Here is an 18182-nt window from a genome sequence, read left to right as displayed (position 1 = left end):
GCCGTAGCCGCCTTCAAGCCTTCGCTGCCCCACCCAGCTGCCCCGGGTCGGGTCACACATGGGTCGCAGATAGCAGGCTTGGATGGTGGCAGGGCAGGCAGGATGGTGCTGTCCCACCCTGCCTGCAGTATGCAAATTAGCCGCCGTCTTTGTTTGTGGTTAATTTGCATATCGCACTGATTAGCCAATGGGAGGCATAGCAAAGGTACGGTTAATTACCATGTTTGTCTATTATTAGATAAGATGAGCCTAAGTGACCAGAATAACCAGAACGACCGGTCACTATGACATGCATTGACCACCCAGGGGCAGACGCTTAATTAATGCAGGAGCTGTCCCCTGGTGGTCAGTGCACTCCCACAGTGGGGGTGCCACTCAGCCAGAAGCCCAGCTCATGGCTGGCGAGCGCAGCCATGGTCCCACCACCGCGGCAGCACTAAGGATGTCCAACTGCTGGCTTAGGCACGCTAAGCTGTCAGTCGGACATCCCCTGAGGGCTCCTGGACTGCGAGAGGGTGCCGGCCGGGCTGAGGGACCCCCTGAGTGTATGAATTTTGTGCACTAGGCTGCTAGTGGCTTATAAAATGACACAGCACTTGGACCCACAATTTATCATAGTTTATGTTACAACAAATATTTTCTACAAGAAGCCCAGTGCATGACATTCATGCACTATGGGGGCTGGGGGGCGGTGGGGAGGTCCAGCCCAGCCTACACCCTCTCACAGTCCGGGATCCCTTGGGGGATGTCCACCAAGAGTTCCTTAGCGCTGCCGTGGAGGTAGAGGCAGGAGAGGCTCCTGTTATCGCCACTGCACTCACCAGCCGTGAGCCTGGCTTCTGGCTGAGTGGTGCTCCCCCTGTGGGAGCGCACTGACCACCAGGGGGTAGCTCCTACATTGAGCATCTGCCCCCTGGTGGTCAGTGCATGTCATAGCAATGTCATTCTGACGTTCAGTAGATTTGCATATTAGGGTTTTATTACATAGGATATATGATGGGACCTTTTGCAGCCCTAAACTCAATTTAACTTCCTATTAGACAATGAAACCCATGAAGTGGGTCTAGGGTTTGGGAGAGTAGTTAAAAATGAAATGCAATGTAAGAAATCTAAAACTTTAGTGACATAATTCATATGGTCTATATGGCAACAAAATTCTTTATATACTACTAGAGGCCCAGTGCACAAATTCGTGCACCTTGAAAGAAACTGTGGGCTAAAAGGCTGCAGTAGGAACAGGGGCAGGTCTCGGCCCATCCTCCACGCCCCTGCCCATCCCTCCCGCCACAGCCCCTGGTCCCCTGTCTGCCAGCAGCCCTGCTCCCATCACCGTCGCTCCCATGTGCTATTGGCGCTGACCACGCTCACACCCATTGACAGCGCGGAGCACTTGGGGCCAGTGCCAGCAGCAGGTGCGAGAGCCAGGCAGGCACGTGGCATGCAGGAGCAAAGAATTTTCAGTAAACACCAGAGGCTTGCTCTGCTGACAGTGACCAGCGCCCCCAGGTGGTCAGCACACATAATAGCGACCAGTTGTTCGTTTGTTCCATTAGGTCTGGCCTATTTGCATATTAACCTTTTATTATATAGGAGATATATATATTAGAGGCCCTGTGCATGAGATTTGTGCACTGGGTGGGCAGTCCCTCAGCCCGGCCTGCACCCTCTCGCAGTCTGGGACCCCTCAGGGGATGTCCATTTGCCAGCTTATGCCTGACCCCTCTCACTGTCCGGGGCTCTCGCAGTCTGGGACCCCTCACTCCTTACCACCCACCTGCAGTGGGGGGCGGGGGGGGCAGAGGCTCCCTCCACCGCTGCTAGGCTCACCAGTTGTAAGCCTGGCTTCTGGCTGAGTGGTGCTCTCCCTGTGGCAGCACACAGACCACCAGGGGGAAGCTCCTACATTGAGCATCTGCCCCCTGGTGGTCACTGTGGTCATTCCACTGTCGGTCGATTTGCATTTGCATATTATGCTTTTATTATATAGGATGTTTCAGAAGGTGTGTTTATTAAAATGAGGTAGTCCAAATTATAGAATAATTCACAAAGCCACAGACCCTATGTTTGTAACTAACTGTAAAGCAATACTTTGGGGAGATGAAAAGATGTATGGGCTTCAGGATGGGATGAATACTATGCTTTTAATTATTTTTATGTGAATAATGGTAGTTATTACTTTAATAAAAATAGAAACAGCAGTATTAAAATAGTTCTTGGTAGTGCAGAGCTTCTCAAATTAAGGTTTAAATGTTTTATTCAGTAGTTGAGAATACTAGCTCATTATTACTAGACCTTTGTACTACTACTAACTGCATAGCATCTGCAAAACTTATTTAACACTAAGATTTTGGAATTTAGTAGTAAGTAATAAAAATATTATTTAAATAACACTACCAACAACAGCCACATTAGGAACCAAAACTGAGGACATGTATGGTTTGTATAACATACCCCTGTTTAATCCTTTCAATAACCTCATGAAGTAGTTAATATCTCCAGTTTAAGATAAAGAACCCCTCCCCCCCCAAGAAATTAGGCAACCCCCAATATCACATGGTTAATTTGTGGTAGAACTAAGATTTATACTCAGGGCTTTACATCTTCAAAGTCAATGTTCTTTATGATGTTCCAACCTAACATCAGTTTACTAGTAGTAGCCTCACAGAACAGGTAAACATAATTCCATGATAGTTACAGTATCAACTAATGGGATAAGTTGTTACTTTCACATACAGCACCACACAGAATCTTGCTATAATTGAACTTTGCATAAATGAATAATTACAAATTTTAATTTTGCCCATAAAGAAATGTTTAAAAAGCAGAAGAAAAGCTAGATTTGATTCATTTTTATAACATGGTCTACCAAAACATTATCTTCAGTGAATCTTCCTAAAAGTCCGAAAGTAGAATCATAAGCTAAGACACCAAAAAAAATCAGAAAGTTGAGTCTTTGTGAACCAACCTGTGTAACTACAGGCCAGCTGTCTACCTATAGTGGACCTGGAGTACACGAAGTGTCAGAGGGTATGGAATCTAGGACGAGGGCCATAGGGAGCAGCCATTCCCCTAATTGAGGCTTTCCCCTAGTTAAGGTGTTTTTTGTTTTGCTTTTTGTTTTTTTAGCTCAAATACAATGAAGCAGTGCTTCAAAAATTCATGATAAAAATGACCAACACAGAATTATCAAGCACCAGTTTAGGGAGGAAAAATAGATATTTTTAGGCAGCAAAGTTTAAATATTTTCCTCCCACGCATACATTCTCAAGAAATCACTAGAGGAGTTCTATTAACAAACCAACAAAGAAAAACAGGAGAACCAGAAATTTCCAGGACTCCTGGTGTAGAAAAGAAAATACTAGCATGATAAATGTGTGGCAGGCACTGATAGCAACCAATTCGGAATGCAGAACTCCATGAAAAATGTAACCAGGTACAAGTGAAAATGACAGCCACCTTTAATTGGAAAGAATTTTACAATGCTAAATAAAAATGAGCTGATGATAGGATGCATAAAAAACAAGGGAACAACAGTGCTTGAGTAGAGTATATTTTCATTGGACAGAAAATTTCTTTTTCTTTTCCCAATTTCTAAAAAGCTTATGAAGAATTCATTTTTGTTTCAGTAGATTCAGTTATTTCATTATTAGAGGAAAATGAATGCTCCAAATACTTTTTTATTTTTTTTTACTGAAAAAGTATATATAACAAAGTATTTCTAAGTATTTCTATGCTTGATAATGCATAGATTATATTTTGTGTGGGTGGGGTTCAATTTTTAGGTTATTTTTAGATTTTTAATTTTGTATTCTGGATCTGATGAATATAAATTAACAATGCTAGCATACCCAAGTGATTGCCTTTTCTTCTCTCTCTGGCAGCACATTTCTCCTATGACCATTCCCTCCTTATTTCCAGTCTATCTACTTAATTTTTCATAACCAAACTATTGCAATGTCCATTAATCCTAAATCTGAAAAGATATTTTGGAAGGGTAGCATTTATATTAAAGGGCATTTTTCAAGGGCACTGTCCTAACACTAAAGGGTATAAATTTTTAGGGATAGTCATAATTTTTTCATACATCCAGTAAATATTACTAGGTGGTTACTGGGTTGGCTACTACCTAGGATTCAAAGACAGACAATTCATATATCCAAGTCTCAACAAGCTTAAAATCTAATAGAGACCTTAAATACTCACAGTAAAAAGAGAACACAAAATAAAAAGCAGCAATCAAGCTCAAACGCAGAAATATGCTCAAAAATCGGTGAGCATATTTCTAGCTACAAAAATCCTAGGCCAACTCCAAAATAAGGGTGTCCAGGGAAAAGGCAAATCATTGAGACTCACACTAGCTCCTGATTCTACTAGTCATTTTCCCAGGGTTCTTCAGAAGCTCTTAAAAAACATAGAAGTTGCATAGACACGTGAAAACCTGAAATCTATTATACATCTTCTTCTAGAGCAGTGGTTCCCAACATGGAGCACATACCCCACAGGAGAGGGGCAATTTGATTTTTAAGGGGGGGTAATTCAAGAATGAGTTATTAACAGTGAATTTTCTGCATTTCTTATGGTTCTAGGGGTCTCATACAGAGTATATAAATATAAATTGACATATTTATGCATTTCAGTTCTCTAGTATGTTTTGAAATTTTATTTGCTATTTTTCATATCACTTCATATTATTATTATTATTTCAATAATTTCTTAGTGATTTCTTCCTCAGTACTTCAACTGGTCGTTTGTTCCTTTATTTTTCTCTTTTATGGATGCCATGTTCTTTGGAAGCTTGTTTAGGCCAAGTTAATGGGCCTTTTAGGCTTCCTCCACATGACGAGGAGTTCACTTTTTGAATAATAAGAATTATATGTCACGGGGTTATCAGGATTTTAGAGGTGCTTAGGAAGGGCATGGCCAAAAAAAGCTTGGGAACCACTGTTCTAGAGTATGAAAATAAAGCTAATACTGAAATGACTTTCTGCCACAAATAGATCAATATCTCAAGTCACTGAGTACTATGTCTGAGAACTTATAGAGACCATTCAGAGATACCATAACGTTTTTTAAAAAAGCAGTAACATTTGTATAGCTTACTGAGAATGTGAGGGAGCATATCGATGCAGATTAAATAGACACAGTAAATTGTTTTTCCCAATTAATAATGTCAGTTCACCCATGAAAAAGATAATTAGAAAACAAGCAGAAAATGACAAGAATATAGACTCTTTTCAATAAATGGCAAAATGTACACTATGGACCATGACAATTACTATGCTATAGTTTCTGGATAACCAAATCTCAACGTTGAAAAGGTGTAACATTGCCTTGATGTGCCCACCAAAAATCCTGAACACCTATTTCTTTTTAAAAAAAAAAACACAAAAAACAAAAACCTAGGGCACAGGGGGTCTCCCAGTCTCCCATCTAAGTAGTAACCAGGACCGACACTGCTTAGCTTTGAAGATAAGAATGGCAGGGCCTAACATCCAGTTATCAGTTCACCTAGTTCTTATCTAGGCTTTATATTCATCAGTGTTTCTTTTGTTGTTGTTCACTCTTGTGCGTATTTTTTTAAATGATAGTGATGATTATTACACATGTAACTTGTCTGAGAAATAAAAGGAACAGAACCAAAGAACATGGCTGACAGTTACCTTGAATATACAGGAGTAAAAAGTAGTTTTACAGTTGCGAGTACATGAAACAATAAACCTATTGTAATTATCATAACCTGCATGTTTTTTTCCCATATGAACAACTATAAACCTACTTTTGCCTACCTCTGTATTAAACAAAATCTTTACCTTCTACTATAGTATGATTTCTCTCAATACATTTCCCTTTTCCAAGATTAAACTCATATTTTCCATTATAATCAAACCTACAAAAATCCACTTATGCCAAAGTGAGATCCTACTCTATCTTATTGTCCTCAACACTGTTAAATGGATAATTACTTTGAAAATGTTAAACAACCCAATCAAAAAATGGGCAATGGACCTAAATAGATACTTTTCTAACGAGGACATAAGGAAGGCCAAGAGACATATGAAAACATGCTCAAAGTCACCAATTAACCGAGAGATGCAAATCAAAACAACAATGTTGTACCATCTTACACCTGTCGGAATGGCTATCATCAACAAATCAACAAACAACAAGTGCTGGCGAGGATGTGGATGACAAACCTCAACAAAGGATGTATTGCATAGACCAGTAAGCAGAGCCTCACCTCAGAACACACTAGAGCAGCGGTTCTCAACCTGTGGGTCGCGACCCCATTTGGGGGTCAAACGACCCTTTCACAGGGGTCGCCTAAGACCATCGGAAAACACATCTATAATTACATACTGTTTTTGTGATTAATCGCTATTCTTTAATGATGTTCAATGTGTAACAATGAAATGGGGGGTCACCACAACATGAGGAACCGTATTAAAGGGTGGCGGCATGACCTGTATGCATGTGTATAAGCCTAACCAATGGACACAGACACCAGGGGGGGTGAGGGCATGTGTGGGCAAGGGGGGGGGGGGAGAAGGGGGGTAAGGACACATATGTAATACCTTAATCAATAAAGAAAAAAAATTAAAAAGAAAAAAAGAAAATGTTACTACCAATATTTTTAAATGGTGAATAATAATATTTAAATTCTGGATTGAAATCAAAGCAAAAATGTAAAAACAAAGGAGTAGATAATTAGTGATTGTGACAAATACAAAATACTTTTAAAATGCAGCTGTAAGCACATGTATAAACTAGGAAAATATAGGAATTTTAAGCAAAAGCTAAGCATAAAAATACCTTTTTATGTGTTTTCAATATATAAACAAGAGTTATTTTCATGCCTGGATTTTTTTCAACAGTATCCAATAACAAAGGAGAAAGGAAACAGTTATAGTTCTATTATGTAAATCTTCATTTTTCTATGTTGGCAAAAGCACAAGTGAATCACCCAATGGAAAGAATGACATTAGGAAGACCAGGATGGCTGAAGGTTAAATTAGTTTTCTATTTTCTGTAACTAACACCTGATTCTTACTTTGGCTTTATATTAATACAGCGTTTTGTTCTCAATCTTGTTCTTGTGTATATTCTTTTTAATGAAAGTGATGATGTTACACATGTAACTTGCCTGAGTGAGAAATGAAAGGAACAGAACCAAAAGGATCTTCTGGAGGATGGTTATGTGGAGCAGAAAGTGGTTCTACATTCTTATCTGAGGATGCTCTCTCCTCGAGCCTATCTGCAAAAATAAAATGAAACAAAACAAAAAATAAAATAAAATAAAAAAAACGGCCTTTAAAAAAATTTTAAGTGGTTTACAGTGTAAATAAAAGTGAAAATTAAACAAAGAAACAACGTTTTGAAAAATATTACATTCAGAATTCATTTTTAAAACTATTAGGGGTAATCCTGAGTTTAATACATTATTTGTTGCTACAAAAGCAAGCTTAACAATGTAATCACAGAGCTAGATTTCACTAAATGCAATTAACCTAGTAATTTGGTTTGGTTTATTTAAATACCAGTTGTCTTCAACTTGTAACATACTGGACCTGCACTTAAACCCAGCGTACTAAACAGAGACATATTTGGCAGACTTTCTCCATAAATACATACGGAAAAAATATTGCAAATGGTCTCTCATTCATTAAATAAGTAAATCCTATTTCTCAACAGCAATAAAAGTAACACTATATTTTATAGTTCATTTCTCATATTGTTTATAGTTATTAAATCATTCACATACACACAGGTACAAAGATATAGGTATCTATTAAATTAAACATCTTAATAACATACCTTATTTATTCACCCAGCAAATACTTCTGTATTGTTTAAATGCAGGCACTGTTTTAGGCAATGGGCATGCAACACCAAATTAAACAAAAATGCAATAAGCAAATGAGAAATATACATGTAGCATGTTAAAAAAAAATAAACCTACAGACTAGGGCTGGGGAACTTATAAGGCCCATGAAATTATTTGGTCTGGCCCTGCCCAAGGCATTAAGGGTGAGTTAATTAAATTTTAGACCAAATTTTTTAAGTTGATAATTTTGTATGGCTGGTGAATGATGTGATACTCAAATGGCTCTTGGCAGAAAAAAGGTTACCAGCCCCGCTAGAAAGGAAAACATAGTGCCGGGTAAAAAGGTTTAATGGAGATACTGACTGGATGGTTCTGGAAACGGTTCTGAGATTCTGTACTTCAACAGGCTCCCAAGTGAAGAGATAGTACTGGTCAAGGGAGCATATTCTTCAGAAGGCAAAAGCCTAGACCAGCCGTGGGCAAACTACGGCCCGCGGGCCGGATCCAGCCCATTTGAAATGAATAAAAGTAAAAAAAAAAAGACCGTACCCTTTTATGTAATAATGTTTACTTTGAATTTATATTAGTTCACACAAACACTCCATCCATGCTTTTGTTCAGGCCCTCCGGTCCAGTTTAAGAACTCATTGTGGCCCTCGAGTCAAAAAGTTTGCCCACCTCTGGCCTAGAGTCTACATTATCCTGAATATACTCAATTACTGCTATGAACAACTACTTCTATAAATATCTTTATGATAATGGATACAATGACTAACTTTTATGGCTAAAACTAACTCTGCAAAGTTCACATGAAACTTCAGGTTGCTTAAATTTTTACTTAAATTTTTTTGAAACACTAACAAATATTTTGTTAAGAAAACACATCTGACAATGGACCTATACAAAAACAAAAGTTCCAAAACTTAAAAGCTGTTTTTCAAATCCAATACTGCAAAGGATAACAGTAAATTTTTATTTTAGGTTTTCTTTTTCAAGATATTAACTATATACTTGATTCAGGAAATCAATAACAAATGCTGATTGAACTATGGGAAGAAAAGCTTTTTTAAAAATATTTTGTTGTTCAACACCTCTGTACATGTCAGTGTGTGCCCACCACCCAAAGTCAATGCAATATTCAGATCATTTATCATAGAATCTACACTTGAAACCTATATAATCTTTAAACAACATCACCCCAATAAATTTAATTTTAAAATGATTTTTTTTTTAAATTTTGAACATAAAAAAAAGAGAGACAGGTTAGTCTCATAGCATATTTCTAAAAAAATAAGACTGGAGAATACTTTACGTAACCAAGGGTCTTTAATTTATTGTGGTGGGAAGCCATAAATCAAACCACAAGAGCGGCCTAAGAATCAGTGAATCATAGGGTACCTGTGGGTACCCATGTTTTCAGGCCCTGATTGCATTTATAGAATATCTGTAAGACCAGAGATTGTGCTTTGTATCACAGTCCTAGACTCCCCCATCCGTTCTTCATTTCCCAAATTCTGGTGCACAAAAAGTAAGGACAAAGGAAAAGGGATGGGAAGGACAAATGGGGAGATGGTCTCAGAATGATAGCCACAGCATATCATTATCCAAGATCCCTCATTCTTGAAAATCAAGGCAGAGTTCATAGGAACTTAGGTCTAAATCAGGACCAAACTTCCTTCCTAAACCATCTGCATCAATCACTGCCAGGATTCCTGTGTAAAATGTAGTTACCTGAGACCTACCACAGACCTAATGAGCCAGAATATCTAGGTAGGGAGTCTATATTTTAACATAATCTACAGGTTTATAAACTACTAAACCAATAGTTACAGAATATAAAAATGCAAAGTTACCACTAAGATTCTTTAAAGCCTCACACGCTGGTGGGTGAATTCATGATAAATGTTCAAATAACACCATATAGTAATGATAAGAGTAGAAACATTACCATGTAGGAGTAAACTAATATTTTTTATATAGAGGGTCCTCATAATTAAAAATATGAAGACATTGTTCAATGCAAACATTATCCAATTATTTCAAAACAGGTATCAGGATAAATTCACTATAAAATGAATCATGTTCTCATTGTTCCAAAAAACATAGAATCAATTTTTCCACGAAAGAATTTTTAAATAATTTAGATTTTCAAAGTTCACATGATAATCTGGGTTCCAGGACACAAAACAGAAAATAAAAACATATACTGCATTAATTATTTTAAGTGATCGATTATTTCATAAATAAAAACTAATGAAGTGGTATGTAGAGTTACTTTTCAACTATATACTCACCCTAAAATGTATTTGAAGTTCTATTTCAAATAATTGGTTTTAACAATTAATAAATTATAATGATCTGATTATCCCCTGTGTCTTCCTGCCAATACCCAAAAAGAAAAACTTTGCTTCCATTTTTTAAATCTTGCTTTGGGGTCCCTCAACATAAATTGTAGGAGACATGTCAAACAAAAAAGTTATGATGAAAACAAAAATTTTAATAAAAATATGTAAGATTGGTTTTACCAAAGTTAACAAACTTTTAATAGAGCAAAGCTTTTGTTTGATTTGTCCAATATAAGAAACTTACCTCTTCCAGCTTTTCTAACAGAACTGTATTGGTGAATAAAGGCAGTATCTTTTCAAAAGTTTTAATTGATACAAATGGCAAAAATACAGGCATTAAAAATCCTAGAACCAAACTATATTCCATAATATCTATCATCAGAAAAAATTAACTACTCTAAATTGTTCAAGCCATTATCTTATTTATTAACCTTTAGGCTGTTCAAGCCAATGGTTAATAAATAAGATTTAAAAGTGCAGTTTTCAATCTGATACTTGTGAAACTGTTTTAGTATACGTGAAAATTTCTGTTATTCTGCTCTGAAGGAACCATAATATATAAATTATATATTATATATAATTAGCTTAAAATGATGAGTTAATGTTTTACAACAAACTAATTATATAAGCAGATGTTTATATATATTTTATTCTGTGGCTTCACAGAAAACAAAACAAAACACACATTCAGTAGATTTTGCAAAATAGCCAGTCTTTAGTTTCTTCTATTCTTCCTTTTAGTTTTGATGTAATTTTAAACAAACAAACAAAATAAACAAACAATAAATTCACCATCGACAAAAAAATATTCCATTCTATTAAGTATTATTTTTAATTAACATGTACAGCTACACAGCTATTTGAACAAATGCAAGTTAAACATTTTCCCAAAGCAAACACCTGTATTCTAATTAGCATTTAATGTGTTAAATATTATGACAATTAGATTACCAAAGTTTACATACTAATCTAGATATTTTGGTACAACAGACATTGAAAAATATACTTAAATTTTTAAAAATATCACTGAGGCCAGCTGTATTAATAATTCTTCATTTTGATTTAATGTTTTGGTTTTAATTAGGAATAGGTAAAAAATTCTGAAGCATAAATAATATTCAGTTACACTAAAAGCAAAAGTAAGAAGAATCTGGTTTATTTCACATGTTAAATCCCTTTCTAACTATTTTCTTAAAGATCACTAAAAAACAGCTCTTGTTATAATTTTAGTATCTCAAAATATATGATTTTAACATTATCTTCTGGATAATAGACATAAGTATTTCCTAAATAATGCTTTTTATGTTTTTATTTTAATAAATAACCATGTATCATTTTAAAAATAAAATGTGAAATAAGAATATATTAGTATGAGCAATCATTACATGGTCAATGGTTATATCTTTAAGAAAGTATCTCATAAACCAAATCTAAATTATTTTATAAAGGACTTTGAAAATTGGTGAAAAATAACTGCCTGAGGAAAAAAAAGATGAATTTGGTATTTCAAATAAATCAATAATTTATTCATTTTTGTAAAGTTGTTAAGAGACAGAGGAATCAACCAGTAATGACCAAATAATCAACTTTCATGACACTAGCTTTTACCAAAACTCTTTAAGTTCTGGAAGAGGTCTTTTGCCCATCAGTGTAATTTAAACCTGATCTATCAACTAGATCAAATATTAGATACATTTCTGCTGGTGAGTGAAAGAGGTGCTAGAGATGACTGAATAGCACAGGTAAGTAAAACTTCAGGAGGAAGACTTTCTAAACTATAGTCTATATATTTCTTGATTTCTTTGTAAACTTTATCAAAACATTTCACTTTTCTTGAACCCAATTTTTATGACTATCAATTATTAAGAGAAAAAAAGACATGTTTCTGTGTCTCCTTCATTGCTGTTACCTGTTACTCTTGCTGTTGTGTTTGCTCACAAAGTCCCTTCTAATTTGGTGTTTTAATTGCCAGCCAAGAAACCTGGCTTAGGTCTATATTTAAAAATAATTTAAATATAATTTTCAAATTCTGGTTAAAAGGCAATAACCTCATAAGTTGCACCTAAAGACTTACACAGAAGGTGAGAAAAGGGAAGGTGGCATTTTATTGAGTGCCCAGATTCTTTAAAGAGATTTCACTTAATTTTCTTGAGAACACTCTTAGTTAAAGCATCATTATACTCAGCTTTTAAGTGAGGAAGTGAGACCGCAGTTAAGTGACTTCATTGAGATTAGAGCCTAGTTAAATGGCACATCGGGGCTCAGAGTTCCTATTTTCTGGTGTTATATGCCAACTTAAGTGCATCAGTCTCTGACAGGGATTTCCATAATTCAGGGCCTATCCAGGCAATTTGCCAAATGGATGAGTTACTCCAAGTATGACCTTCACATAAAGTTCCTCCCATACTTTTACCTGGAACTTAACACCTTTCCATAATTAACAGTGTAATGAAGTCTGAACTCTCTTTGGCATATGTACATGTGCACAACTACATATATAAAGTACACACATTATCCAACCTTGAAGTTTGAAAGCAAATAGCTGGTTAAGGGTTTTACATGCTAATTGCCCAGCTGGCATGGCTCAGTGGCTGAGTGAGGTCAAACTATGAACCAGGAGGTCGAGGCATATGCCCCCAGTGTGGGGAATGCAGGAGGCAGCTGATGAGTGATTCTCTCTCATCATTGATGTTTCTCTCCCCGCACCACCGCTCCTCCATCCCCCCCCACTTCCTTCCTCTCTGAAATCAACTCAAAAACAATTCTTTTTAAAAAATTTTACATGCTAAACCAATTTTTATGAAATTCTGTACACATGAATATTTATATGCCATTCTTGCCTATATGAAGTAAATTAAACTTGGATGTCATTACAAATCTTTACAAGGTCAAAATTATGTGAACAGTTTACCCATTCCATAAATTAGTTTTTTTAAAAAGGAGTTTTTTACCAAAGGAATAAAAAATACTGATTTAACAAACCCTTGGTTACACTCACAGTAAGAACACATTAAAATAAGTATTTTAATTGTTCCTATTGCTTTAAAAATAATTCTGTAAATTATAATGATCTGGCTATCCCTGTGCCTCCCTGACAATCTCCCCCCACCCCCAAATACTTTGTTTCCTTTTTTTTTTTTTTAAATATATTTTATTAGTTTTTTACAGAGAGGAAGGGAGAAGGATAGAGAGTCAGAAACATCGATGAGAGAGAAACACCGATCAGCTGCCTCCTGCACACTCCCCACTGGGCATGTGCCCGCAACCAAGGCACATGCCCTTGACCAGAATTGAACCTGGGACCCTTGAGTCCATAGGCCGACGCTCTATCCATTGAGCCAAACCAGTCAGGGCTTGTTTCCTTTTTTAAAACCTTGCTTTGAGGTCACTCAACATAAACTGTAGGGGAAATGTCAAACAAAGAAGTTGTGGTTAAAAAACAATTTTTAATAAAAAGATGTAGGATTGGTTTTACCAAAGTCAACAAGCTTTTATTAAAGGCTCAGAACTCATTTTATATCTGCATTTAATCATCAATTCAATTTTTGATAATCATATCACCAATATGTAAAATACAAATTCAAATCCTAAACAACTATTCTTACATTAACTCAGGGTATTTAAAATTTTACATAAAATATATACTAATGTGCAACAAATCATTTCCTCTAGTAAATGTTCTCATGAAGCCAATTACCTAAAATAAACTAGAAACTATAACTAGGGACAAGTAAGATCTTTTTTTCACATGCAAAAATGGGTAAACACACCTGAATGCGCACACGCGCACACACACACACACACACACACACACCTGAGAAACCTGAAAATGACATGCACTAGAAGTGTTTTGCTCCAATTTGGCAACCTCCTAAAACACTCCACAGATCCCTTTTCCAAAAAAGGACTTCTTCTAAAATATGTATGGTGAGGCTTGATATATATATATATTAGGTAGTTTAAGAAAAGGCAAAAAGAAAAGGCAATGATTCCAAGTAAAAACATTGAGATATCTGATTTAAAATGGAAAAGAATTTATTTAACTTTTGCCACATCAGGACAACAAAGCAGCCCTTTCATGTTATCACTCGTTAAAAGGGCATTACAAAACATTAACATAATGTAGTAGCCCATGTTTTCTTTCAGGCACTTTCAAAGGGCATCTCAGACCCACAATATCTTCTTTTGAATATACAAAAATCACAAAGCTTCAAAATGATTACTAGTAAGGCAAGATACTAATGTCTCCCTTTTTATTTGAACATTAATTTTCCATGTTTTGGAGATATTCTGAACTTAACATTCAATAATACACAATATATTTTAAGCATTAGGAATCAGTGTATTATCAGTAATCTTGGGTTTAATAGCTACTATCAAGCAACTGAGTTCTAATGCACGCAACATAGTTTGATAGTTCTGTATGTGTTAGAGAAGATGGCCTGATTTTTGCCCTCAAATGCGCAAAAAGAATTTTCTATTTATCCCCTTAAAGCAGTCTTTGGCCTTGCTGAATAATTATACAGCTGTTATTTTACTCTGAAGCAAAATAAGCCTTCAAGTGTCCCTTACTTGATCTTAGAAGGTCAAATTCTCTGTCCAACAGTTCTTCTTCTGTTAACTTGGAGAAATTATCCTCTCCAAAAGGATTCCACCCTGACATATCAGGTGGGTTACTGAAGTTCTTCTGATTTGTAATATTTGCAACTGCCTCTTTTTCAGCAACTGACCTAGAGTAATAATTAAAAGAAGAAAAAACATTAAAATTGAATTTTTTAAATGCTCTACTTTATACATGCTTAGGAAAGCAGATGGCTGTATTGTTATGGAGATGACAGATAAGGGCATTGATGGAGAGAAAGACCAACTGGGATTTTAACAGGCTCTTTAAGGTCACCACTAGCTGTGTACCCTTGGGTAGGTAGGTACCTTAACCTCTCTCTGTCTCAGCATCCTTATCTATAAAACAGGAGTAACAGAATATACCTCATAGGAATACTGAGAAGATTAAATGATTTAATACCTTGAAAGTAAAGAGAACAGTGTCTCGTAAAAAAATAATAGTGAGCATTCAATAAATATTAACTATTATCATAATAAATAAGCCTTAAAATGAAAATCAGTAGCCATATCAGTCATCATTCTAAAATCACTACTAAGGTGATCTTATGTCCTTACTGTGAGAAATCACAACAACTTTCCCTTTAACAGAGGCATTTTCTAAGTAACTATCAACAAATTATTAACTGCTGGAGTTGCTTTATAAATTAGCTAAAACTAGATGAGGGTTATTTTCTATATAATAAATCTTTCATGGTGTTAAAGTACCTATAGTCTGGAGTCTGGGACCAATAGTTCTATGAAAGTTATCTAATAGGCCTCTTAGCATTTAAGAGAAGATTAACCTAAGAATCCCTGGGCACCTCCCTTCAATCCAGCCTGCAAATACAGCATAGGAATGAAGCAACATAGAAAAGCTGTCAAGGTCATTCCTAATTCAGATGCAGATGTTCTAACATTGGTAATGGAGGAACAATCTCTATGTGCTTCCTTTTGTTTTTAATCCTCATCCAAGGATATGTTCATTTGATTTTAAAGAGAGGGGGATGAGGAGGAGGGGACGCTACAGAAAGATGGGCTCTAAACTAATTCAGGAGCCACTTAAGGACTCCAATCCACAATTCCACCTACTTCCATAAGAATTTCCTTAGCATTCACTGGAAAAATACTTGCCTATTGGCACTATAAGAGGAGTCCATTATGGTTCCAACCTGAGCTGGAAGAGATGAAGTATAGGAAACTAAGGCCGGTGAAAACTCTTGAGGGGAGGTAAGATACTCAGATGACGCCTGTTGTTGAGACTGTTGATGTTGAGCTAACGCCTGTTGTTGAGACTGCTGATGTTGAGCTAGCATTTGCTGCTGCAAGAAAGCCTGCTGATATCGCTGCACCTGAAACAAGAAATGCCATTATACAAAACAATGCTCGAGTTCACTAATGCACTGTCACCTCACACCTGTTCACTATGTTCCTTCTTTTCACATTGGCAATAAAAGCAGAAAATTAAAAATAATTTATATCTGCAGGAGCAATTCGCTACTAGAAAAATACAGCAAAATGAAATAAATCTAGTTTAGAAATTATGAAGCTAGGCTAATGTGGAAGGATTCAAAAATTATCCTTTAAATATTTTAAGATAATAGAGTAGGTTAGTCCTTATAATACGGTGGTTGCTGTAAAAAAGATCAAACTATTCTCTGAAACAAACATAATTTTCCTTTGGATTTTCTTCAACTGATATTTGCCAAGTGAAAGAGACATAGAACAAAAAGATCATGGGTAACAGACCCATTTTCCTTATACTATGAGATAAACAAAAAATACTATCAGTTAGTTAAAAAGTGCCAAATTCAGGTGCTATAGTTCATCTCACTTTAAAGCTGCTTTATAATACATGACTGACTTTGAGTCAGAGAAAGACAAGAATCACACAATCTCACTTATATGTGGTATCTAAAGAATAAAATAAATTGATGATAAACTAAACTGAATTTAAAATAAAATAGGACCAGAGGCATGGGTAAATAAACAAAATGACAGATCTCAGAGGGGAGGAAGAAAGGGGAGGATGGGAAGAGATCAACCAAAAATACATATATACATATATACATAGTCCATGGACACAGACAATAATGTGGTAAAGGCCTGGGGAGGAGGGGAGGGACAAGGGCCGGGTGGAGGGAGGCAAAGGTTGGGAGTGGGCAGGGAATTAGGTAACATCCCTAAAAGAGTCAATAATAATAATAATAATAATAATAATAATAATAATAAAGTAGAATAGCTTTTACCAGGGGCTGAGGGGGAGGGGAGAAAGACCAGCTTCTGTTTAATGGATACAGAGTTTCAATTTGGGATGACAGTTAACTTCCTGAGATAGAGAGCACAATAATGTGAATATACTTAAATGCCATTGAATTGTACACTCAAAAGGGGATAAAATGGTAAATGTGATGTTATATATATTTACCACAGTAAAAAACAAAAGCTATCACAGTTGTCCTGCTTTAAAATAAAAAAAAGAATATATGACTGCTTTGATAAAATATGAGTAATTAGCCCAGCTGGTGTGCTCAGTGTTTGAGTGCCGACCCAGGAACCAAGAGGTCATGGTTTGATTCCCAGTCAGGTCACATGCCTGGGTTTGGGGCTTGATCCCCAAACCCAGACATAAGGGAGAGTGCAGGAGGCAGCCAATCGATGATGCTTCTCTCTCATCAATGTTTCTACCTCTCTCTCTTTGTTCCTCTCTCTCTAAAAATCAATTCTATATAGATGTATATAGAGATATATAAAAACACTAGAGGCCCGGTGCACGAATTTGTGCACCAGTGGGGTCCCTTGGCCTAGCCTGCGGGATCGGGCTGAAACCGGCTCTCCAACATCCCCAGAGGGGTCCCAGATTACAAGAGGGTGCAGGCCAGGCCGAGGGACCCCACCAGTGCACAATCAGGGCCGGTGAGGGATGCAGGAGGTTGGCCATCCTGGAGGAACTGCAGGAGGGCTCCAAGGGCATGTCCGGCCCATCTCGTTCAGTCCCAATCAGCCAGACTCCAGCAGCAAGCTAGCCTACCAGTCGGAGCACCTGCCCCCTGGTGGTGAGTGCACGTCATAGCGAACAGTTGAGCAGCCTTAGCATATCATTAGCATACTATGCTTTAATTGGTTGAATGGCCAACTAGACACTTAGCATATTAGGCTTTTATTATATAAGATGAAACCTGGCAACAGGGGAGCAGGTCTAATTAACAAAATCTTTTTCTACCACTGTGATGACAACATGATCTATTATCCTATAAAATAAAAGGCTAAAATGAAAATCGACTGAAGGGCAGAACAACCGGTAGCTATGACACACACTGACCACTAGGGGGGCAAACACTCAATGCAGGAGCTGCCCCCAGGTGGTCAGCGCACTCCCCCAGGGGGAGCACAGCTCAGCCAGACGCACTGAGCCA

At 36.7% G+C, this 18182-nt stretch overlaps 1 protein-coding gene across 1 annotated transcript in view; it reads right to left on the bottom strand.

The window, feature by feature from the left end:
• BMP2K (BMP2 inducible kinase) overlaps positions 1-18182 on the bottom strand; it is a 104168-nt gene that overhangs the window by 18417 nt on the left and 67569 nt on the right. The window contains exons 12-14 of the mRNA XM_015557639.1: positions 15901-16118; positions 14740-14897; positions 7142-7252 (exon numbers count right to left, since the gene is read on the bottom strand). Of these exons, the coding sequence (XP_015413125.1) occupies positions 7142-7252; positions 14740-14897; positions 15901-16118 (487 nt within the window). The remainder of the gene's footprint in view (positions 1-7141; positions 7253-14739; positions 14898-15900; positions 16119-18182) is intronic.

The sequence above is a fragment of the Myotis davidii genome, unplaced genomic scaffold (genome assembly GCF_000327345.1).
Source record: "Myotis davidii unplaced genomic scaffold, ASM32734v1 scaffold449, whole genome shotgun sequence".
NCBI lineage: Eukaryota > Metazoa > Chordata > Mammalia > Chiroptera > Vespertilionidae > Myotis > Myotis davidii.
The sequence above is the reverse complement of the archived record's forward strand: the minus strand, read 5'-3'. Positions and strand labels throughout refer to the sequence as shown.